A 22953-nucleotide genomic window follows, 5' to 3' on the forward strand; every position below is an offset into this window, starting at 1 on the left:
AGAAGGAAATAAGGTTGATTATAATACATCTGTAGAACTTTGTGAGTGAATTTAAGAAGAATGAAAATGTAAAGGTACAAGTGTCTAACAAATGAAGTCTAACCTCTTTACCATGGCATTCTGCAATCTAGCCCCACCTGCCTCACAAGCCTGATAAACTAAATGCTTCTGCCTTTCTCCCACTTCCAGAAATGTATACCTCAAACGAAATCACTTTCTCATGTATCATGCCATTTCACTTCTTTTTGCCTATGTTGTGACACTAGACCTCTCTGGGTTGCTTCTGACCTGTTCATTTCACTTTTCTTTTTTAGCACTACTAGTAATATAGTATCCATCTAAACCATCATTTCTATATAGAATTCTATATAGAATTGGCTATTACATCGTATGTCATCCCACTGCCCAAACACATACTCCTTTAATAGTATCAAAGCACCCTAATAATACTTCATTGTACTTGTCTTCCTTTGCATGATGCTGAGACCCATGAGGGTAGGGATTATAGCTTAATCATCCTTAGCACCAAGCACAATTCTTGGCATGTAAATAATGCTTTACTTCTTTTAGAAGAATAAATAATCGAAGGTCAATGACTTGGATCATTGGAAGATAATACAGTATGAGTAGAGTAAGATTGTACCTAAGAAAAATGGAACAATATTATTTATATAAAAAGATTATGAAATTTAAAAGTAAGATTTGTTCTTATTTAACCTGTCAGTCTATGTGAAATACGCTGGATTTAGGAAATAAGAGCCTGGAGATAAATTGATCACTGGAGAGATATTATCTATAGTGAACCATGCCTTACTTACCAGCCCTTGCTATGCTTTGAATAAAGCATTCACCATTTACCTCTTTTTGCCCTGGCTCTGATTGTGAAATTGGCTTTTTTAGGTATCTTGAAATTAGGAAAGGTGTGCTGTAGAAAACTCAGCAATATTAAGGTGGCATAAATGAATTAATTTGCATTCTGTCTTATTCATTACCTTTATGAGTTTGTTTACTATGAATACATCTTCGAGTGACCTCTTTTACATAAGCTGCTGAAGAATCAAGTCAATGCTGAAATGAAAGGCACAAGCCTATACAAATATTGTCTAGTTTTGTTATTTTGTTTAATTGATAGTTCAAATAAAGTTTTAGGAGGAAAATTTTTCCTTTCATTTTGTAAGATTATTTTTCTCTGCTTCTCTCTTTTTTATTTTTTATTTTTTTTGAGATGGAGTCTCACTCTTTTGCCCAGGCTGGAGCACAGTAGTGCTGTCTTTGCTCACTGTAACCTCTGCCTCCCAGGTTCAAGTGATTCCCCTGCCTCAGCCTCCTGAGTGGCTGCGATTACAGTGCCTGCCACCATGCCTGGCTAATTTTTGAATTTTTAGTAGAGATGGGGTTTCAGCATACCAAAGAAATCTAGCTTAAAAATGGCAGAGAAACATCTCACCCATACACAGACATATTCGTTTATAATATATATATATGGATATATTATATGTATGTATGGATATATCACATGTATGTTTAGTCACACATCACTTAATGATGGGGATATGTCCTAAGAAATGTGTCACTGGGTGATTTCATTGTTGCATAAACCTCATAGCATGTACTTATACAAACCTAGATGGTATAGGCTACTACAGACTTAGGTTATATGGCACAGCCTATTGCTTCTAGGCTGCAAACCTGTACAGTATGTCACTCTATTGAATACTCTAGGCAGGTATAATAAAATGGTATTTGTGTATCTAAATGTAGAAAAGGTATACTAAAAATATAGTATTCTAATCTTATCAACCACTGTCATATAACCAATCTATGGTTGACCAAAATGTTAGTGTTCCTATATAGTACATGACCATATATTTCTCTCTGTGTGTGTGTGTGTGTGTGTGTGTGTGTGTATGCGCACGCATGTGCGTGCTTTCCCATACTACAATAATCAAAAATACAGATCGATTTTATCTGGCAATATAATGGATCAAAGCAACATTAAAATAAGATCAAATATAAGGCAAATATACTCATTCTTTCTCTTTAATTCGGTCTAAAAGGTGTGATCAAAACTCTTCTATAATGATGTCATTAGATTTGCAATACGAAATCTTTTATGTAATTCAGACTGTTAAATGTATTCTTTTAATGTTATGGGCTGGGAAAATTAAACAAGGAGCATTACAGCTGAGTTTCACTACACATTAATTATTTTAATTGACTATTTCTTTTTTTTTTTTTTTTCTTTTTTTGAGACGGAGTTTCACTCATATTAGCCAGGCTGGAGTGCAATGGTGCGATCTCGGCTCACCGCAACCTCTGCCTCCTGGGTTCAGGCAATTCTCCTGCCTCAACCTCCTGAGTAGCTGGGATTACAGGCACGCGCCACCATGCCCAGCTAATTTCTGTATTTTTAGTAGAGACGGGATTTCACCATGTTGACCAGGATGGTCTCGATCTCTTGACCTCGTGATCCACCAGCCTCGGCCTCCCAAAGTGCTGGGATTACAGGCTTGAGCCACCGTGCCCGGCCTAATTGACTATTTCTTAAATGAATATCTGATAAATCAGTTTTGTAATTCCTCATGCATCATGACATGCTTAACTCAGTGTAGACACTTAAGAATCATTATGCTGTGAGAGCTTTAATACAAATTCAAGATTGTGATAATTAAAATCAAACTCTTACCTGATGCTCAGTTCTAAGCCTTTTCATCTTTATTTGAATTTTCTTTGACCCGTACCTTAATATTATAGCTTCAATAGGCAGAATATATAATCAAGCTAAGCATCTTTAATATGTTGAAGAAAAAGTATTTTGTCTCCAGAGCACAACATAAAAACTGGCCTTAACTGACATTCTGTATAAATAGTCATCACCTCTTGGAGTTCTTTAAAGACATCTGTTCTCTCCTGGTCATTGCCATGAAGACAAAGAATGCCTTAATGACACAATTGAGGTTATCATAGGAGATTTGCAGACATCAGCTATAAATCACTATAAAATGGCCTGTGGGTAACCTTTGACACAACTCATTTGAAATAAACCGGGGATGGATTCATAGCCTTTGGCCGAGCCAGTAAGTGGGCTAAAGGTCTTTTCCATCCTCTCCTTCATTTCTTGCAATATTAGTTCCTCTTCAAGTGACTGGTAAGGAATTTGATATATGTAAATTGACATGTGTATTATGTTAAAGCCAAATACGTCTATACAAAGAATAGTGTTAAGATGTTTATGGTGTTTATTTGAAATATGTGTTCTTTTGATATAAATTTTAGGATTATGAATATATCTTGAATTTATTGTAGCCACTTTGTTAAAATACTTCATGAGTTAGTGTCATAAAAATTTTGTAAGTGTCTCGACTAGTATTACTCAAATTCAGCATTCCAAGGTCCCTATCTATATATAAAAAATTCTTCAGAATTAAAAATAAAATACATGATTGAAGTCTAATTTTTCAAAGAAATTATTAATGATTATTTTTCCTATTGGCATATAATAACAGAGAAGCAGCTTTGAAAAGTTGCCTAAACTTACACCTCTATGACTTGGGTTCAAGTCCCAGGCTTCCTGAAGATATGACTGTGAGCAAATTTTTGAATATCTTCAACCTCCTTCTCTTTATCTGTGAAGTGGGGTTGATGATATCTCATATTTTTGCTGTAAGAATAAAATAAGATATATGGAGCTGCTTTGGAACTTGTCAAATTTGGATGTCAAGTAAATCATATTAGAAAATCAGCCCTGAAAAGTGAATAGCTACATAATATATTAAATTATTTTTTAAATTTGTAAGTTCTTAGGTTATGAAACCCACTAAACATACTTTCATAGTTTTGTAATGTTTAACTTACTCTTCAAAATGTTTATGTAGCAAATAGTGTATTGGGCTTTAAGCATTTATTTCTTCTTTAAAAACTAGCTCTCTCCCTGACAAAATTACATTATAAAATCAGCATTTCTTTTGGTGTAGGGAGAAGTTCTCAGGTAAAAAAAATGTGAAAAATGTATAATGTATAATTCCTGTCTTCAAACAGACCTATATAAATAAAATGCCTTTTATTTACTCTTTAATAGGTTAATTATGGGAGAAGAAAAAAGGAAAAAATACTTTAAGTCAATCATTGTTGGCAAATAATTGCTTTGATGAATATGTTGAGGAAGGGAAAGTAATCTTTTGGTCTTTTCTAGTAAAAATTCATCTAATCACAAAAAGCAAATTTTTGAGACTTAATGTTCCAACAACTCATGTCCTTGATATCTTTTTGTGTTTTCAGACTCTTCAAAAAAAAAAAAAAAAAGTGGTCTGAGGATTCAGAAAATAAGAACATAATAAAAGGCATAAAAATTAAACATCTAATATGAAAATTCAAATTCAAGGATTAATCACTTTACTGACAAAGAATTCAATCTAAAGAATCCAAACTAAATGAAATACTTTTTTTCCCATAAAACTCTTTCTTCATGACATTGTTTTAGATTAATCATAATGATATTTATTTCACTATTGAAGTTTCCTAGCCACTTACATTGCCTTAAAATGTTTTATCTTCTAGTGTATAAATTTCTTCTCTCTCATGATCTATCTCTCTCTTATGAATAGTGCTAAAAGATGTTTGTCAAACAAATTAAAGAATGAACCTACCACTTGGAGGGAAACAAGAAACCAGGGTAGATGGCACAACTGTTCTAGTTTTGTGTTCATAAAGGAAAATTGCTAATTAAGTGGCCTCGTTGTCTGGGGAAATACCCGAGGTTCATGGCCTTGTGCTAAGGAGAACGAGGATGCGGACACATACACACATAGTGGGTTTAAGATTGGAAAGTTTAACAGGCAAAAGAAAGGAGAGAGAGAGAAAGAGAGAGCACTTCCTCCCTCAGAGGAAGGAGATGCTCAAGTGGGTTTCAGAGTCTGGGGAGAGATGTGGTTGATTTTATAGAGGGGCCTGAGGAGGCGATATTTGATTTACATAGGGCTCAGGAGATTGGTTGGACCAGGTGTCAGGTGTGCCATTTATGTAGCCTGTGAATCTTTTATTATGCAAATGGAGTGTACCTGACTGGCACCATGACACTCACACACATGGCAACAAAGAGAAGGAAAGAGATATCCTCCATGTTGAATGTACCTGGCTTCTGGCATAGCTGCAGTATTTACCAATGCAAGCTTCTAGCTTGCTTATCTATGCTTGCAGCTTGATTTCACAGGCTGCTTTTTGTTAGAAAATAAATGATTTGGGGGCTGCTTTTTATTAAAGGAAAATTCCATCGAGAACTCTTTTATCCTCACTAACTGCCTAAATAATGTCTGACCAACTCCTACATCACTATTACTGTACTGCTCTTGACCGGAAGAGTGGAACCCAGTCTAGGTTAAAGCAAGTGGGGTAGGAGAAGTGAGTTTTGCATTTACATTTTATTTTTACTTAATTTTGAACTTTTTACCTTTTGTCTTCAGTGACTGCCCCTTTTTCCCTCTCTCTAATGAATGGAATGAAAATAGTTGTAGTTTGGATGTACTGACCTAGTAAAGTCTCAGATTACATGAATAGGAGGAAGGCTGCACTAAGTAGTTCCTGACAATAACTTTGTTAGCAGACATCTCTGAGTAGAAAGCAATGAGTCCCGGAGACATCAAACTTTCAACTCTAAGAGGAAAGTAAGAAGAAAAGGGAGCAAAATTCTGAAGACTTGAGAAGAATTGTGAAATTCAAGTGGTGAGAAGAATTCATTACAAGAGATTTAAATACAGTATGGAGGGATACATTTTGGTAGTGCAAATGTTCCTATTCTGTTATTCGCAAGTCAAAGTAACATTTGCTCAATGTGTATGTACATTTTATGTAAACATAAATAACTTTTAAAATGCTATAATAAAAACAATAGGAAAAACCAGAATTGATCAAGTTAGTTATTGATTAATCTCCACTATCCATTTAACATGTAGTAGTTAATAGTACTTAGTAAATTTTTTCTATTCAATGCATATATGGGTGTAAAGAGAGTACTCAGATCACTTTAAAAAGGAAAGTTTTCTTAAACTATTTGAAATTTGCTTATTTTGCCATCAGCAATTCAAGAAAACAGCACAATAAAATGAAATACAATGATATGAATGTTACAGTCAGTAACACTGGGGTGCTGCCTTAGGCTTCCCTAGTCTTTTCTTGCTTTGTGTCTCATTCTAATGTCTAATCCATTAAACACACACACAGACACACACACACACACACACACCCGCACACCTGTCCTTCTCCCAGGTTCTGTGCCTTAGACAATTTGGCCTTCACTCGTCCCCCAAATATAAACCAATGCATGGTTTATATCAGTTAACTGTTGTAACTGTCATTACTCATTAAACAGCCAGTTATGCTGGGTTCACCAGATTTTTGGGGATTTGTGCCATAGGAGCTATGCATGCACGTATGTAAGCCCTGGGAATGATTCTGTGATATAATTAATTGGAGTTTGTAATAAATGACTTACGCATAATGATGCTTTCTATTATTTCTCCCATGCTGCCAGGTTGCTATCTAAAGATGGTCTATCTGCTTATATCCAGACCAAATTTTTCTAAGATATGAGAAAACATAAATCTCTCAGAGAGCCATAGATATATTTTTAAAAAGGAATTTTGGAGCTCTTTGAGAGTCTTTCAAAGTGTTTCATTTTGTTTTGTTTCATCAGTGTTTCATTAATATTTTCATCAGTGTTTTTTTATTCCCCTCAATGGGCTATCCATGCCTCCGTGTGGTATTTTTACTTCTCTTCCATATGACTCCAATGGATCGAACTTTCTGCCACTGCTTTGCTTTGATCATGTTATATTGTTCTGTTTTCCTTTTGATATTAATTCCTTTGTAGATTCAAGTAGAGATGCTCATGTGCTCATGTTGTACATTTAGCTTCAGGTGGAAATGCCATTGTCAACGTCAGATGATAGTAGAATTTGATCAGCATGACTTCTGTTTCTTTGTTTTATAAAGTTTTATTGCTCTGTGAGCTCATGTTTTACCTTTTTTGTGAATCCATTCTATCATTTGACAGTTTTGTAATTCTTTTGTTTGTGGATCTTCAAGTGGAACAAATCGTCAAGTGGAACTAACAGGAAATCAGCAATGGCAAATGCTTTGTAATTATAAATTTAAGGACTGATCAGGTGGTGCCAAAAACACATTACATTTTCTTGTACTTGGAGCAACCAACTTTTTAATTTCTCTAAAGCATTTTTAAAAGCTTTTGGAGATTTACATTTAGAGGTTAAAAAGAAGAACTGGATTGTGATTATTAACATCAATTCTTACTGCTCTATGCTTCCTTTTAGCCTCTTGGTAGGAGAACTGTTAATCATTTTAAAAGATAACAGCAATCATCCAGCTGTAATGAGCACTACAGGACAAAATAACCATTATTATTAGGAATTTGAAGTTGTCTGGGGACCAGAGGTTAAACAAAGTTGAATCTGAAACACCATACCTTTCCTGCTGGCTCATGTTATAACTATTCTCATCACACATTATTGTTGACACTTGTATTCCTCCTATTCTTCCTCTTTTCAAGTATAGTTAGAAAAACTTACTCTGTGGAATGTCTATGAGTGGGTTTTCATCTGATACTATGGGTTAAAGGTCTTCTAATATGACATTCTTCTAGATAAACATACGGAAACTGTATTCATACAGTATATTTTTAGGACATTTTTGAAATAAATAGGAAAGGTTAGATAGTTAATCTAAAATGAAAGATTCAAAAGTTAAATTCTAAATTAGAGATCTTAAAGACAAAGGAGAATAAATAGTAAAATGGAAAGAAAATGTAAAAAGGAATGGTATGGGACTATTTGGATTACTTCAAGGCAATTTTTAAAATTAAAAAGTGAATGTGAAGTATCATTCATATTTCAGAAGCCACACTATTCTTTATTTGTTTTTAAATACGTGCGTGTGCTTGCATGTATAATTTACAGTATTGAGGCATTAACTCAACAAAGTCAGAAAACAAGGAAACTATTAAGATACTAAGGGAAAGTGAGCAGGAGCAATTTTAAACAACAAATAAAAGGATGGGTACTATTTGAATACCTTTAAATTAATTAAGGGCCAGCAAATTAAATGTGAAGAAATATATCATTACTACATTGAAGCACATGTCCCCAGCCACACTACTAGCATTTACTTTTAAAAGAAGCAGGTATACATTAAGCAAAAGTGTAAAATGGCAAATAAGGAAGCCAAATGAGATGCTAGAACATATTACGCTCAGCTAAATAAGACTTACATTTAAATGGCCATCAAGTCTAATGGTAGCATTAACACAGCAAAAGCATACCTATCAAAGAATTCCTGGAGCTCTTTCTGCCTGGTTAACAAGGCATTTTGCAATTTGTAAGTCTGAAAGTAAGCATCTGTTCATGGAAAGGTGTTTCAAGACTATGTGCTATGTAAGATGACAGACTTGATTTTTAGGAACCTACTAATTAAATAAGGAGTTGTGATGGCTATGTGATTAGGATTATTCTTCAAGGACTAAGAAAATAAGTTTTCAGATTGTTACAGTTATTTTTATCTTAGATTACTTTGTCTGACACTTGCATGTAAATATAAATCTTTTCTCCTTTAAGTTCTGCTCAGCAGGTACACTTCAATCTTTTTGTAGATCCTCATGATTTTTGTTTGTTTTGTTTTGTTTCTTCTAGTAAACCTCTATGGAACTGTAGCAAAGAAATGCCTTATTTGGATAGGAGAGGTGAAAGAGGGCTCCTGCGGTGCATAGAGGTAGATGACAAAGAGAAAGGATGAATATTGAGTACAAGCTAGGGAAGAGAGGTGCAGCAACAGCACACATGCAGTTCGGGCTGTCATGTTACTTCCCTACTTAGTTTAATACGATTATTTCATCAGAGAGAATAATGGCAGCAGCATGATTAATTTTGCAACATGTTTCATGAATGCCTTTACTCATCCCCATATGTTATTACTGCTGCTTATTTCACATGAGTATTTATGATAAACATGGGGATAGTTTTCAAATCATGCAGAGGAAGAAGACTGAAATTTTATATATACATATATATATTTTTTTCAATCATTGTGTGGCTATTGAAGAATCAAAGTGTTTTATAAATGCAACATTATATTGAATGTAAAGGCAAACTGTTCTCAAAGAAGTTTAAAAAACACACACAGACACACACTTCTACTTACATCTACAGCTAGATTTTAAACGAAAAGTAAATGGACTTCTTTTCTTTATTACTGACCACATAAAACCAAAGCCTCAAAGCTACATGCCTAAAAATCCTTTGGTTTGCGTTTTTCTAATGCCTGGCATATGATAGCCATTAATAATTAGTTGAAATGCCATTGGATAAATATTAAATGAATGAATGTATGGATGATTGAATAAACACATCTGTTCTTATCTGTTGCCATTAAACTGGTATAAATGTGTTAATAACCAAATAAATTTTTAATAATTAATTTAAGTAAATATTTAAGGAAGTGAAATTTTGAGGCAACTGTGTTATGGAATGAACCAAATCATCAATTAGATAATGAGAATGAACAAAGATGTGAATAAAGATGTAAATAAAGATGAGATTTATATTCTGAAGGGTTTAATCATTTGCATGTCCTTGGTAGTACATTTTGTGGTCTAGCAACCTACATGTGGGTATATTTCCATGCTGTGAAGGATAAGAATAGAAAAACAGAAACAAATAGAATTTTCTAGGATGCTTGTACCTCTATTACCTAGTTCTCTATTAAAACTCCTTAACAAAGAATTGAAAAGCTAAGTAGTAGGGAGAGAGAAATAATGCCCTAGAATTGAGAAGAATGCTTTTTCTTTTGTTAAATTATGTTTGATTTCTCTAAATAATTTGGTATTTGTATGTTATAAAATTATGACTGTTATTCAATCACATTACAGTAACATGTTTTCTTCTAGAGTAAACTTGTTATTTGAAAACCAACTAAATGAAATATATTTTAACTATATATTTATTTTATAGCGTTTGTTAACTTTATGTGGAATAATCTCTGTGTCTCTGTGGAATAAGCTTATGGTGACAATTGGTATTCCCTCAGTGCAACTAAGGCTACATATTTGTTTCACATTCTTTATGCAATTTATTTTTTTATCTGTGTGGCAGATCATCATTGGCTGGGATTAACTGATTAAGCTTCTATAGTATTTCTACTACTGTGACCACAAACTGGTATTGAGATGTTAGCTTTCGGACAAGTTATTGTAGCTATACGTAAATGGAACTTGCCAGACCTATGTGTTTATTTGGATTTTACTTACTTTGCATTCTGTCCCAGATAACTAAGATTAGCTTAATAATTAATTAGGAGAAGTTATATCATGAGTGAGTTTTTAAAACTTGTATTTGGTTTTATAAAATATTATTTCTTGTACCATGTATACATGGACTCTTGGGATTTTTCTGAAAGAATAGTCCAAACCACTCTTTAGTATTAACAAAGGAAATTTTCAATGGTATATAGTGTAGAGGACAGAGAAGCACAAAAAAGTCACTAAGATAAGTCAATTTGTGCCTTAACTTTTTAATGTATAAAATAGCAAGTGTTTGTATTACATGATTTTATTGCATATATATTATCTTTCATGTGATTATTGTGTAACAGAATTATGTAGTTAGGACTGAATTTCAGAAGTTATATTCCATCAATGCCTTTTTAAATCTAAGATTAAATTTTTCACAGAAACTAAAAGTATTGTATGTTAAGTCCAAAACCCTGGGTTTCACTAGAACTTTCTAAGCCTTACTTTCCTCCACAAGATTAGTAATTACATCATAGTTGTGAAAATTAAACAAACTCTTTGGAATATTTATAATGAACCCTAGACATGTAAATTATAGCCTTCTACTAGTTAAAACTTGTTTACCTTAACACATTTACTTAAACGTAAATACTTATTTTATATTTATGATATACAAGTTTGGAGCTACTCAGCAGTTAACTAAATTCTTAACTCTTACTTTGTGTATATGTGAAATAATTGTGAAATACTTTATTTTCAAAAGTTCCAATTGGAAACCTCATTTAACAGTTAGGCAAGTGATTAACAGGAAATTGCTTTGCTCACTGCTTGATGGTGTAGTTGTTATAAATAGTATCTTTTTCAATTATTTTTGACCTTGAAAATTACTCACATCCCTTTATTTGTAAGTAATTTATTTAACATGTTTAAATGTGTGTTTTATTTGTAAGAATAGGGGTTAATCATGTTAAGCTTTCAAATTTCTCCTACGTAAGATTACAACTAAAAAACAAAGCAGGAAAAGTCTTACCTTCAGCATTTATTGCACATATTCATATTATGAGTGCATGCCAAAAATAAATTGTCCATGTTCATTTTATAGTTAAGATTTTTAAATTTTCATCTTGTCAAATGAAAAATAATTAATAGAAAATTAGAAACTAGTGTAATTATTGTATTCTTCATAAATAATAGGCATTTGGTATAGTAGCTCAGTAGTAAATTATTAAAAGAACAAAATTGTGAAATAATATCATATAATGGATCAAAATTATTTATACAGTTACCAGTATAAAGATCAAGCATGTGAGTTCTTATTAATATACCATTAGCCTGGTCACACAATGGAAGAGAAGGAAAGGGCAATTTTGAATGACATTTACATCAACTTTGGAACTGTCAACCTCTATTATGTCCTTGGGGCCTTGCACTTTTTGGCTTTCAGATATCTGTGCTGCCTTGAATGGGGGTGAATACTAAGAGTTCCAGTGGGTCTCTTGCTCTAGTAAATGCTTTGAATAGTTATGTTTCAGCATGTGCATGTAATAGTTCTGAGTACTAAAAGTTAAGACATATGACAGTTTATCCGATCAGCACCCACATCCACATCATCTTCATCAATACCACCATTCCACCCTCACTATACACTCACACTGTTTCCTCTGTGTTCATAAATATCTTCCCTATTCCAACTCTGGGAATACAGTCGTTTTCTTTTCTTTTCTTCTTTTCTTTTCTTTCTTCTTCTCTTCTTTTATTTTTGCTTTCTTTTTCTTTTCTTCACATCCAAGTAAAACAGCCACCTTTGACCCAAGCATCTCCCAAAACTTTTGCAAGAGTTATGATGATGTCAAAAGGAAGTTCTAAAGGCTGTCATGAAAAAAGTCAGTAGTTTCACCCAGAAGGCAGTAAAGAGGTACTATATTGCTAGGGGAAAACAGTGCCTGGAATATTTACAGCAGTGTAGTAAATAGTAAAGTTCTTGACAGGATATTGCGGCTTAACTGAACAAGAGTAGATCTGGATTCTAATTTTTACTGTCCCATGGACTCTCAGTAACATTTTGTTTATTATGAATATGAATATTTCCATTTATTATTAGCATATGATATGTCCCACTCATATTTTAAAGACTGAGGTAATATTACATATTTTTAAATGTTATCTTCTTATACAGAAGAAGCTTTTAAAGGCTGAAGTCTAATAAAACTTTTTCAATAATCTCCGTTTATATTGTTAATATATGAGGCAGTGGCTTTTATACTTGAATGTGTATCAGAATCACCTTGGAATGAATGCTTGTTAAACACATGTTGCTGGGACCCATCCCCATAGTTTTTGTGTTAGAGAATTTGCCTTTCTAACAAGTTCCCAGGTGTGCTTATGGCGCTAGTCTGTGAGCTGCATTTTGAGAAATATTCATCCATACAAGATTAAAATGCAAGGATATACTACTTCTATGTTGCTGCCAATTTGGACATCATATATACAGATTACAGTTGAACAGGTCATGTTTCACATTGAACAATTTAGGGATAATATTGCCCCTATAAGTTTTTAAAATGCTAAAGTAAACTTCCCTAAATTATATGTTGAATCAATCATGGAATTATTTCACTACCTGTCAGGATCCTATGAGTCGATATAGATTTGGTATAATGGTCTTTATTAATTATCTGACATCATAAAAGATTGCTAATTTGAATTATCTCATGAATTTTCCATTTTTTTCTGAAACAATATAAACAGAATGTATTACAAGAGTAGTTTTTTTTTTAACTAATCTGTTTATGGAATTCTTAAGTGCACATAGCCACAGAATGAAACAATAATCTAATAATATTAAACCACTTAAAAATATAAACTTGAGGCTGGGCACCATGGCTCATGCCTGTAATCCCAGCACTTTGGGAAGCCAGACCAGGTGAATCACTTGAGGTTAGGAGATCAAGACTAGCCTGGCCACCATGGTGAAACCCCATCTCTACTAAAAATACAAAAATTAGTTGGACATGGTGGTGTACACCTGTAATCCCAGCTACTCAAGAGGTTGAGGCAGAAGAATAACTTGAACTGGGAGGTGGAGGTTGCAGTGAGCTGAGATCATGCCACTGCACTCCAGCCTGGGCAAGAGAGCAAGACTCCATCTCAAATATATATATATATATATACACACACACACACACACACACACACACACACACACATATACTTGAAATATATGTCACATTTTACCACCTAACCATTTTGTAAAGTGATTTATTTCAACAGTTCTTTTCGTAAAACCATGCATTAAATTTTTATACACAGCAATTAACATTACACCTGACTACCCCATTTGATTAAAAATTTTTCCACTTTCAACAAATCATCCTGTTATTGGTAAATAGTTTATGTTCTTAACCCATGAAATAGCTAAATGGAAACTAAATTTTTATTCTGCAATAATATTAATGTAAAATTGGATATATTGTAAACATCAATATATGAACAAGTGGCATGATATTCCAATTTTTGAGCACAGGAAAGGAACAAAATAACTTTTTCAATTTTCAGTTTAAAAAGTGATACAATAATATTATCTCATTCTTATATTTTTATATGATATAATATAAATTTTAATGATTTTGTATCCACAAGTCTCCTGTATGAAGTTACCTAAGAGAAAGATATGAACTTGAGTATAAACTGTGTTTTGACCTGTTAAACCATAGAACAGCTGGAAATCATCAAACATGCTAAATCGATCACATGATCTTCGTGACACAGATACTATGCTAAAAGAAAAATCTGGAAAACAAATCTGAATTTTGAAAACATGGTGTTTGTTAAGTGTTTAGAGTGGTATGACTTATAACTAAGTTGTACATATTAGGGTAATGTTAATTATGTTTATTTTCACTTTTAGATCAAATTCAAAGGTGTTTCTGTGAAGCCTAGGGAGAAAGGATTATTTTCTAAGAAAGAAATTTTCTTGTTTATGTGTTGAATTTGGAGAGCAGTTCTGATGAGAGGCACACAACTATCTGTGGTCCTCCATCATGGGTGTTCCAGGTGCTCTGCCTAGGCACGAGAGTACAAAGATGCATCAGATCCTACCCCCTTTTCTTTGGAGATTTTAAAAAAAACCCTATCTAGATCATAACTTCAAATTTAACGTGTAATGTTTCTCAATACAAATGAATATAGTACAAAGAGTAGCCTTTTAAGAATATTTCTTACCGGTTACATGAATGGTCTGCTTTCTGTGGGTAGTTGAGTACACATGTACTTTATCTTATACAAAAGGTATTTTGAATGTGTATTTGAAAGAGACATTATGTTGACAGCTAACCAAATGCTGTAATATTCAGAATGAATGTGAAGAGCACTGATTGGTAATTTGATGGGAAATGACAGGCTGCATACCTGTGTTTTTCTAGGCATTTTTGATCAGCCTTTCCTTATCACAGCTCATGTTCTAATGATCATTGCAGGATGAAGTGGCACAGCCACTGAACCTATCAGCTAAACCCAAGACCTCTGATGGCAAATCACCCACATCACCCACCTCTCCCCATATGCCAGCTCTGAGAATAAACAGTGGGGCAGGCCCCCTCAAAGCCTCTGTCCCAGCAGCGTTAGCTAGTCCTTCAGCCAGAGTTAGCACAATAGGTAAGTTCTGTTTCTTTTGTTCTTGCTGATTTTCTGTTTATGGCTATTGAATGGAATCATCTTTAAATGGCACATCACATATACTCTCTACATGGCTTGAGTTCTGTAGGAAAGTTCCAATCTGAAGAACCATATAGGTCTGTTTTAAACATGCAAATGATATTTCTCAATAAAGTCTAAGTTATAATGCCCTCCTGAAAATCTAATTGTGTAGGTTATATTTCTAACTATGTCCATACGGTTATAAAAAGAGGACTAAAGTACATTGCAGTGAGCAGTGATGGTTCCAGAATGTTATTGTTAGGTGACTTACCTTTTCCATCACTGAAATTTCCATTTTTTTGTGAATTGTACAAAGTATGCATTATGATGAAATACATTTTGCCTCTGTCATCAATCAACCATAAGAATGTTAAGTTTCTTCAGTTCCGTTCTGCTTGAGGATTATTTGCAAACACCAAAATACAAAGAGTGGATAGTTTCAATTCTACATAATTGTAAATTCAGTAAACAAAATAGTAGAAAACACTTCTATAAGCTGACTTTGAAAAATTCAATGATTTTAATTTTAGCATGCATAAATCAGACTGTGGATACTGATTTGAACCCAGATTTATTTATAATTTATTATTTTTATTCAATTTTTAAGGACGCCAGCATAGGTCAGCCTTCAAGGAGCTCATAGTTTAGCTAAGGGAAAGTCATTCCTTCTATGGTATAAGTCAGCTCTAATAAGTGCTATTGCAGAACACAGATACAATTCTACAAAGATTGGAAGGTGTTGGATTCTGTCTGGGAAGGACCACAGAAGAGTATGAGTTAGATATATCCTAATTCAAACAGCCTTGAAGAAGAGAGAGATTCTAGGCATTCTAGGCAGTAAGAAAAATCACAAAGTTAAATAGCATATTTTTGATAAATGCACTGATTTGTCTAGATTATATAAAAAATATGTAGTGGAAAGTGACCCAAGCTAAAACTGAAAGGATCAGATGGCAGAATGACACTGGAATTTAGGAAACCATTGTTTAGGTATAGGCAAGAATAAGTTAGGTGAGATAGAAATAAGCAATGATAAAGGAGAGAATAGAGTAAAAAGATATTAAGTAAGGAAGAATTGACATAATTTATTCACAATAAAATATATCTGATAAAGGTCAAATTGTAGACAGAGGAAACTAGAATTTTGAATTTATGAAATAACAAGGATTGTCCCTCTATCAACTATGAAAGGGGAGCCCAGAATGGGAGCAGGTTTGTGTGAAGACATAAAAATTGGGCCAGGCGCGGTGGCTCAAGCCTGTAATCCCAGCACTTTGGGAGGCCGAGGCGGGTGGATCACGAGGTCAACACCATGTTGACCAGGATGGTCAACATGGTGAAACCCCGTCTCTACTAAAAATACAAAAAATTAGCTGGGCATGGTGGCGCGTGCCTGTAATCCCAGCTACTCAGGAGGCTGAGGCAGGAGAATTGCCTGAACCCAGGAGGCGGAGGTTGCGGTGAGCCGAGATCGCGCCATTGCACTCCAGCCTGGGTAACAAGAGCAAAACTCTGTCTCAAAAAAAAAAAGACATAAAAATTTAATATGTGTTGATTTGAAGCACAAAGAACTATTTAGGTAGAGATGTTCAGGAAGAAGCTAGAAATATAAGCCTCATAAGCAAAGAGGTGCTAGAATTTTAGATATGGAAATTATTCCTTAATGAGGTGGTTGAAGTCAGGAGGGCAAATAAGTCCACCAAAAAAGGCTGTGTGTGGTAAGAAGTCGAGCGTAGAATCATAGGTATTGTATTAGATACTAGTAGAGAGATAACTAATATTTATGATACCTATGTACTGTATTAATATCAGAACATTGGTATTGTATTATTCATTGCTGTGTAACAAATTAACCTAAGACTTAGCAGCTTAAAACAACCAATATTTGTTGTCTCTTTTATTGTTATTTATTATTTAACATTTATTATTATCTGTTTTCTGGAGGTCTCAGTTCTTTGCCACATAGGCCTGTCCCTTGGGCTGCTTGTAGCATGACAGTGAACCTTCCTGAGTGAGTGATCCAAGGAAAGAGCAAAGGGAAAGGCACAGCGTCTTTTATAAGCTGTTCTCCAAAGTCATTCAGAGGCAATTCTGCTTAATAAAGCAGAATAGGAGAATCATTAAGTCCAGCCCAACTAAGGGAAGCAGAATTAGGCTCCAAGTGAAGTAGAGTATAAAAGTATCATTGGACATATTGTAGAACAACTACACTTTTTTTAGATGCAAAACTAATGAAGAGTAAGTTGAGTGTCTTAGAATGAAGAGCAAGTGGGTATTTCAGAATAAGAGTCAAGATAGGGTAATGTCATGCTAGCCTAGGAAAATTAAGTTTCAAAAAAGAGGGATTATTTAATGGTACACCTTCTGCAGGAAAATTAAAGAACATGAAGTATAAGAGCCTTAAGATTTTAACTGGACAGGTAGACTGACAGAGAAGTTTTAATAGAATGGTTTGAATAGATTTCCAATTATACAGAGTGGAAGAATAAGAGGAAAGAAAGTTAATTTGGTGATATAAATTCATCTTTTTCTAAGTTTGGTGTTATGAAGTGATAATAGTTTGAGAAGGCTAAGTAGAGACAGGTTTTAAAATAGGAATATGTATATTACTTTTCAAGGGGGAAGAGGAAGAAGAGTTAGAGACATGTCTAGATATGAAAAAGTACAAGAGTGACAAGATAGCAAGGAGATGGTGGGAAGGAATTAACCCTTGTAAAGGAGAAAAACTTTTCTTCTTCCTGAGACTGAAGGAAAGGAAGAGAAAAATGGTAAAATTTCAGAGAAATTTTGGAATGATGAGAATGAAGGCTGAAGGAGTGTGTATCAAATGCTTTAATCTCCACAAAGTAGAATTCCAGATTATTTGTTAAGAGAAATTCAGTCTAGGCATGGGTCCACAGTGAAAATGGAAGTTTTGAGAAGTTTGAAAAAGGTTTCAGACACATGTGTGCTTTTTCACCTTATAGTCTAACTCCAGCTACTCTGCTAAACATCCTAAGTGGGCTCCAAGATTAGATCTACTTTCATGCACTATGTAAAAGAAAAAATATTTTATTTGGCAAGAATCATACACTATCATAATACACATGTAGGCTCATAAATGTCATAGTATTGGTACATGAACAACTTTTATGATGTTAGAACTAGAATATGTGACTAATAGAATAACTAATTTTTATTTTTATCATGTATGAATATATTTTCTTTAGCATTCCCAAGGATTAAGTACGACAAATTATTTTAGAAAGGCAAGAACATACTTAATGTCATTTATCATGACTTTCCCCACTACTAAAACATCTTTTTTTTTTCCTGAAAAGTTCCTTTACCACATACACATCTCTCATAATTTCCAAGGATTGGAGGCCACTACAATTTACCTTTCTCTTTTCAACAAATGCAGATGTTGAAAGCTGAAACTTTAATGAGTAATAATGTAGTTGGATAAAAGCAGTGAGGATTAATGGTGTTGTAAAGGTCACTCCTGAAAGAAGAATTAATGTGTGATGCCATTAATAAACCACAGAAAACTGTGGACTGAAAGATGACTTAAGTTATTGTTAATGACATAGGGCTCTTTGCTATATATCTATTAGCTACAAATATAGAAAGTGACTTTTTGAAGTTGGTGACCAATATTACAGTGTGTCCTGTAAGAATGCTTTTGATATGGTACGCAAATGATAGGCAGCTCCAAAGAAAGGAGATCCTTAAAAGCCGTGAATAGTTCAGAAGAATGACGGATAATTTTGGAATCTTTGACCAGATGTTATTTTTCCCTTATTGGCTTTTTCCACCTATATCAAACATATGTATAACACTTTTAACTTTTTTTCAAAGCATTTTTTTCATCTATTTTTTCACTGCAGCTGTTCTACGATTATAGACCCTTAACTAGATGGAGTAGATATCCATGTAATCTAGTCAAACCTTGTTATTTAGCAGATATGGACCACAGACTTAAAGAGCCTATGTGTCCACACAGGGATTTGAAGTAATTTTTTGTCAGAGCATGGACAGTTCTGTGATTCTATGTTTATTACCGCAGCTTTTAATTTTAAGGAAATAAGTGTTCATAAAAATCTAGTAGCTTGTCTAGACTTACAGCCAATAGATTTTGGAGCCTTATACCCATAATCTATTGGTTAGCATTTACTCTTTTTAGTTGATGCCTTTTGGTCGCCACTGCAATAGATGCTCTTCTCAGTCATTTATTGTTTCACTCATCCATACAAATGAGATTTAAATACCTTCTCTCTGCCATACATTTTGCTTAGAGGATAAGCAGACAATAGCCTTGGACTGAGGCTTTAGATGCCTACAGTCTTTTTGCCTAGCATATCTTTGAAACATATTGGAATGTACTGTTCTTAGCCTTCATTCCTCAAAGGCATTAATGCATGAAAACTGAACAAATCGAGTAGATGCACATTGACCAAGTAAAACAAAGGGCGGTATTTCCAAGTCCATTAATTAGCTACTTTATATGTACAACATGCTAGTTTAAGGTATGATGACTTGAAGGAGGATATTATTTTGAAAGTTTATTTTATTTTATTTTTATTTATTATTATTATTATTATTTGCGGCAGAATCTTACTCTATCTGCTGCCCAGTCTGGAGCGTGGTGGTACAATATTGGCTCACTGCAACCTCCACCACCTGGACTCAAATGATTCTCCCACCTCAGCCTCCCAAGTAGCTAGGACTACAGGCATGCACCACCAAAAATACAAAAGTATGAAAAATGTTTGCATTTTTTGTAGAGATGGGTTTTGCCATATTGTCCAGTCTTACCTTGAACTCCTGGACTCAAGGGATCTGCCCACCTCAGCCTCCCAAACTGCTGGGATTACAGGCATGAGTCACCATGCTCAGCTTGTTTTTACTAAGCAAAATTTATACAAGGGTTTTAATGAGGAAAACCTTGTTTGTGGGAAGGTGATTGAAGGAATGAACAAGAATGTTGTGATTCATGGAAAGACACTGAATTATCAGGAGGTTGGAGGTATCATTCAAAGACACCTGGCAATTAACATTTGCATAACACTTTACAGTTTGCAAACTGCTTTCACGTGTATTATCTAATTCCTGTGAGCTTTTCTTTCCACAGGATAAAGAAATGTGTACATATCAGGGTTCCAAAAACTTAATGCTTATCAATGACCACAAAAATAGAAAAAAAATAATATTTGTTGAAAATCACTGGCAACACATATGCCATTACTTTTACTTACAACGGAAAAGTCCTATATAAAATAAATATGTAGTAAATTAAGATTTGTGTTGCATTAATATCATCTGTTAAATCCATGAATTTTAATAAACCTGTGCCATATGGTCCAGGCTTCTATTGATAAGAAGACAGAAATTATCAGTAGCCTTGGAATTATCAAGGCAGATACTTTCAACTTAGAATATGCATTTATTTCTTCAACAGATCCTGCCATGGGCCAAAGGAATAATAGTTTGAACAAAAAAATGCCAAGTAGACCATAGACCAATATGAAAGACAAATGTAAGATAATACGACATTAAAAGCATTTACAAGGTTTTGAAGGAACACCTATATGGGAAGAACATGTCCAGGGTATGTGAGAGAGATTCTCACAGAAGGGGTGATGTTTGAATAAATTTACAAACACACCAGAATGAAAGGGCATTTCAGCAAAAGAGAAAAACTTGGGATGCAGGAGTGTGGAATGAAAGGACAAAGGCCTGTCCTTGGAATAGAAGAGAGTCCTGTGCAGCTTGAATGCAGGACTCATGAGAGACTGGCAAGAGGGGACACAGGAAAGATAAGCAGAGTTGATAACAGGAGGAGACTTTTAGGCCTTGTCAATGAGTTTGCAACTTATCTCAGAATGATGACTTTTAGGGAACATTTTAAAAGAGTTTCTAAAGTTCCAGTAAAAGCTGCATACTATGATCTCTTCAAGATTTGCAATGCACATTAACATATTCAGAATTTTTAAAATTCATGCAGTTAAACCTTTTTAACTTTAATTTCGCATTTCCTACACTTACTTGTACATGGAATTGTTTTTCATGGGCTATTACAGATCATTATTTATGAAATGTTTCTTGAAGCACTAGGGTACCAGAAGAGGGTTTATAATCAGGGATTTTGATATCCAATTTTTTTTGAAAGATAGATGATTGATAGATAGATAGATTATTTTTATTTTTATTTTTAGACAGAGTCTTGCTTTGTTACCCAAGCTGAAGTGCAGTGGCAGGTGAACATGGCTCATTAAAGCCTCTACCTCCCAGGCTCAAGCAGTCCTCTGCCTCAGCCCCCCAAGTAGCTGGGACTACAGGCAAGCACCACCACAATCCATTAAATTTTTTGCATTTTTTGGAGAGAAGGGATTTCAACATGTTGCCCAGGCTGGTTTCAAACTCCTGAGGTCAAGTGATCTATGCACCTCAGCCTCCCAAAGTGCTGGGACTATAGGCATGTGCTACCATGCCTAGCATTTTTTTTTCAATATTTTCAAGTTCTTTATCTGGAAGCAGAGTAGACATGAATTCAAAGAGCGTAAGCCTAAAGATAGGAAAACTGGTTAGGAGGGTAAGGCACAGTGAGATCTCAGGTGGTTTTCATGAAAGCAGAGGATGGAGAAGCAAATTTGAGAGCTGAGGAAGAAGTGCAACTGTCAGGGCTTCCTTGCCTTGTATCTTTAGTGGGTAGAGGAGAGACTTTAAATTATTCCCAAGAATTGAATGGGCAACTGACAAGGTCTGTGGAATGTAGAAAAGGTGGATTGAGGCTATGGAAGATGAATTCTATGCCAGCTATGCTGCATTTCAGGTACTCATAGGACATTCAAGTAGAGAAGCTTAGTCAATAAACAGATACATGTATCTGGCAATCTGGGAGGGTTCGAGGCAAGCAGTAGTTATTTTACATTCTTGGGATCACATCTCAATTCTTAGAGACATAGTAAAGACCAAGGGTGTGGTATATTGGTTTCCTAGAGCTACCATAACAAATTATTGTAAACTGGGGGGGTTGAAGCAGAAATGTATTCTCTCACTCTTCCGGGGGCTAGAAATCTGAAGTGAAGGTGTCAGCGGGTTGGTTCCTTCTGGAGGCTCTGAGTGAGAACCTGTCCCATGCCTCCATGCTGAAGACATTCCCTGGCAGTCCCTGGCTCATAGATGCTTAACTCCAATCTCTGCCTCCCTATTTACTTGGCTTTCTCCCCTATCTCTGTGAGTCAAATCTCTCTCCTCTTACAAGGAAACCAGTTATTGGATTTAGGGCCCACCCTAATTTCAGGGTGATCTCACCTTGAGATCCTTAATTACATCTTCAAAGACCTTGTTTTCAAAAGAGGCCACAGTCACAGATAATGAAGTGTAGGACTCCGATATTTCTTTTAGGCAGACATGATTCAACCCATTACAAGTGATTTTGTATTTTATTTTCTTTCCTTGTGTAGCAGCCATTACTAATTCTTTCCTTTTAGAATTTATCTCTTCCAAAATTATACTTTCTAGTTTGTCCCTTCTTTTCTGCCCCTGAAAAAAATATATAACGGGCCTTTTTAATTAAGAAAAGCAAAAACTTTGAGAATATTTTTGGTAATGGTTAAGAAGAAGTACTGAAGCATAAAATATCAAATAGTAGGCCAGGTGTGGTGGCTCATAGCTGTTATACTAGCACTTTGGTAGGCCAAGGTGAGAGGATTGTGTGAATACAGGAGTTCAAAACCAGCTTGGGCAACATAGCAAGACTCCATCTCAACAAAAATTTAAAAAGTAGCTGGAGGTAGTGGCAAGTGCCAATAGCCCCAGCTACTCAGGAGGCTGAGGCAGAAGGATTGCCTTAGCCCAGAAGTTCAAGTTTGCAGTGAGCTATGATCATGCCACTGCACTCCAGCCTGAGTGACAGTGCGACCCTTTTACCAAAAATCTCCCCTATCTCTGTGAGTCAAATCTCTCTCCTCTTACAAGGAAAC

General features: G+C 34.7%; 1 protein-coding gene across 17 annotated transcripts in view; it reads left to right on the forward strand.

Moving 5' to 3' along the window:
• The window catches only part of SOX5 (SRY-box transcription factor 5), a 1011218-nt gene that overhangs the window by 953760 nt on the left and 34505 nt on the right, over positions 1 to 22953 (forward strand). For all 17 annotated transcript variants that reach the window (XM_032284295.1, XM_032284302.1, XM_032284196.1 and 14 more), the window contains one exon: positions 14767 to 14944. In XM_032284295.1, coding sequence (XP_032140186.1) covers positions 14767 to 14944 — 178 coding nt within the window. The remainder of the gene's footprint in view (positions 1 to 14766; positions 14945 to 22953) is intronic.

This window comes from Sapajus apella, unplaced genomic scaffold, assembly GCF_009761245.1.
Source record: "Sapajus apella isolate SASKATOON/1434 unplaced genomic scaffold, GSC_monkey_1.0 scaffold2, whole genome shotgun sequence".
Classification (NCBI taxonomy): Eukaryota; Metazoa; Chordata; class Mammalia; order Primates; family Cebidae; genus Sapajus; species Sapajus apella.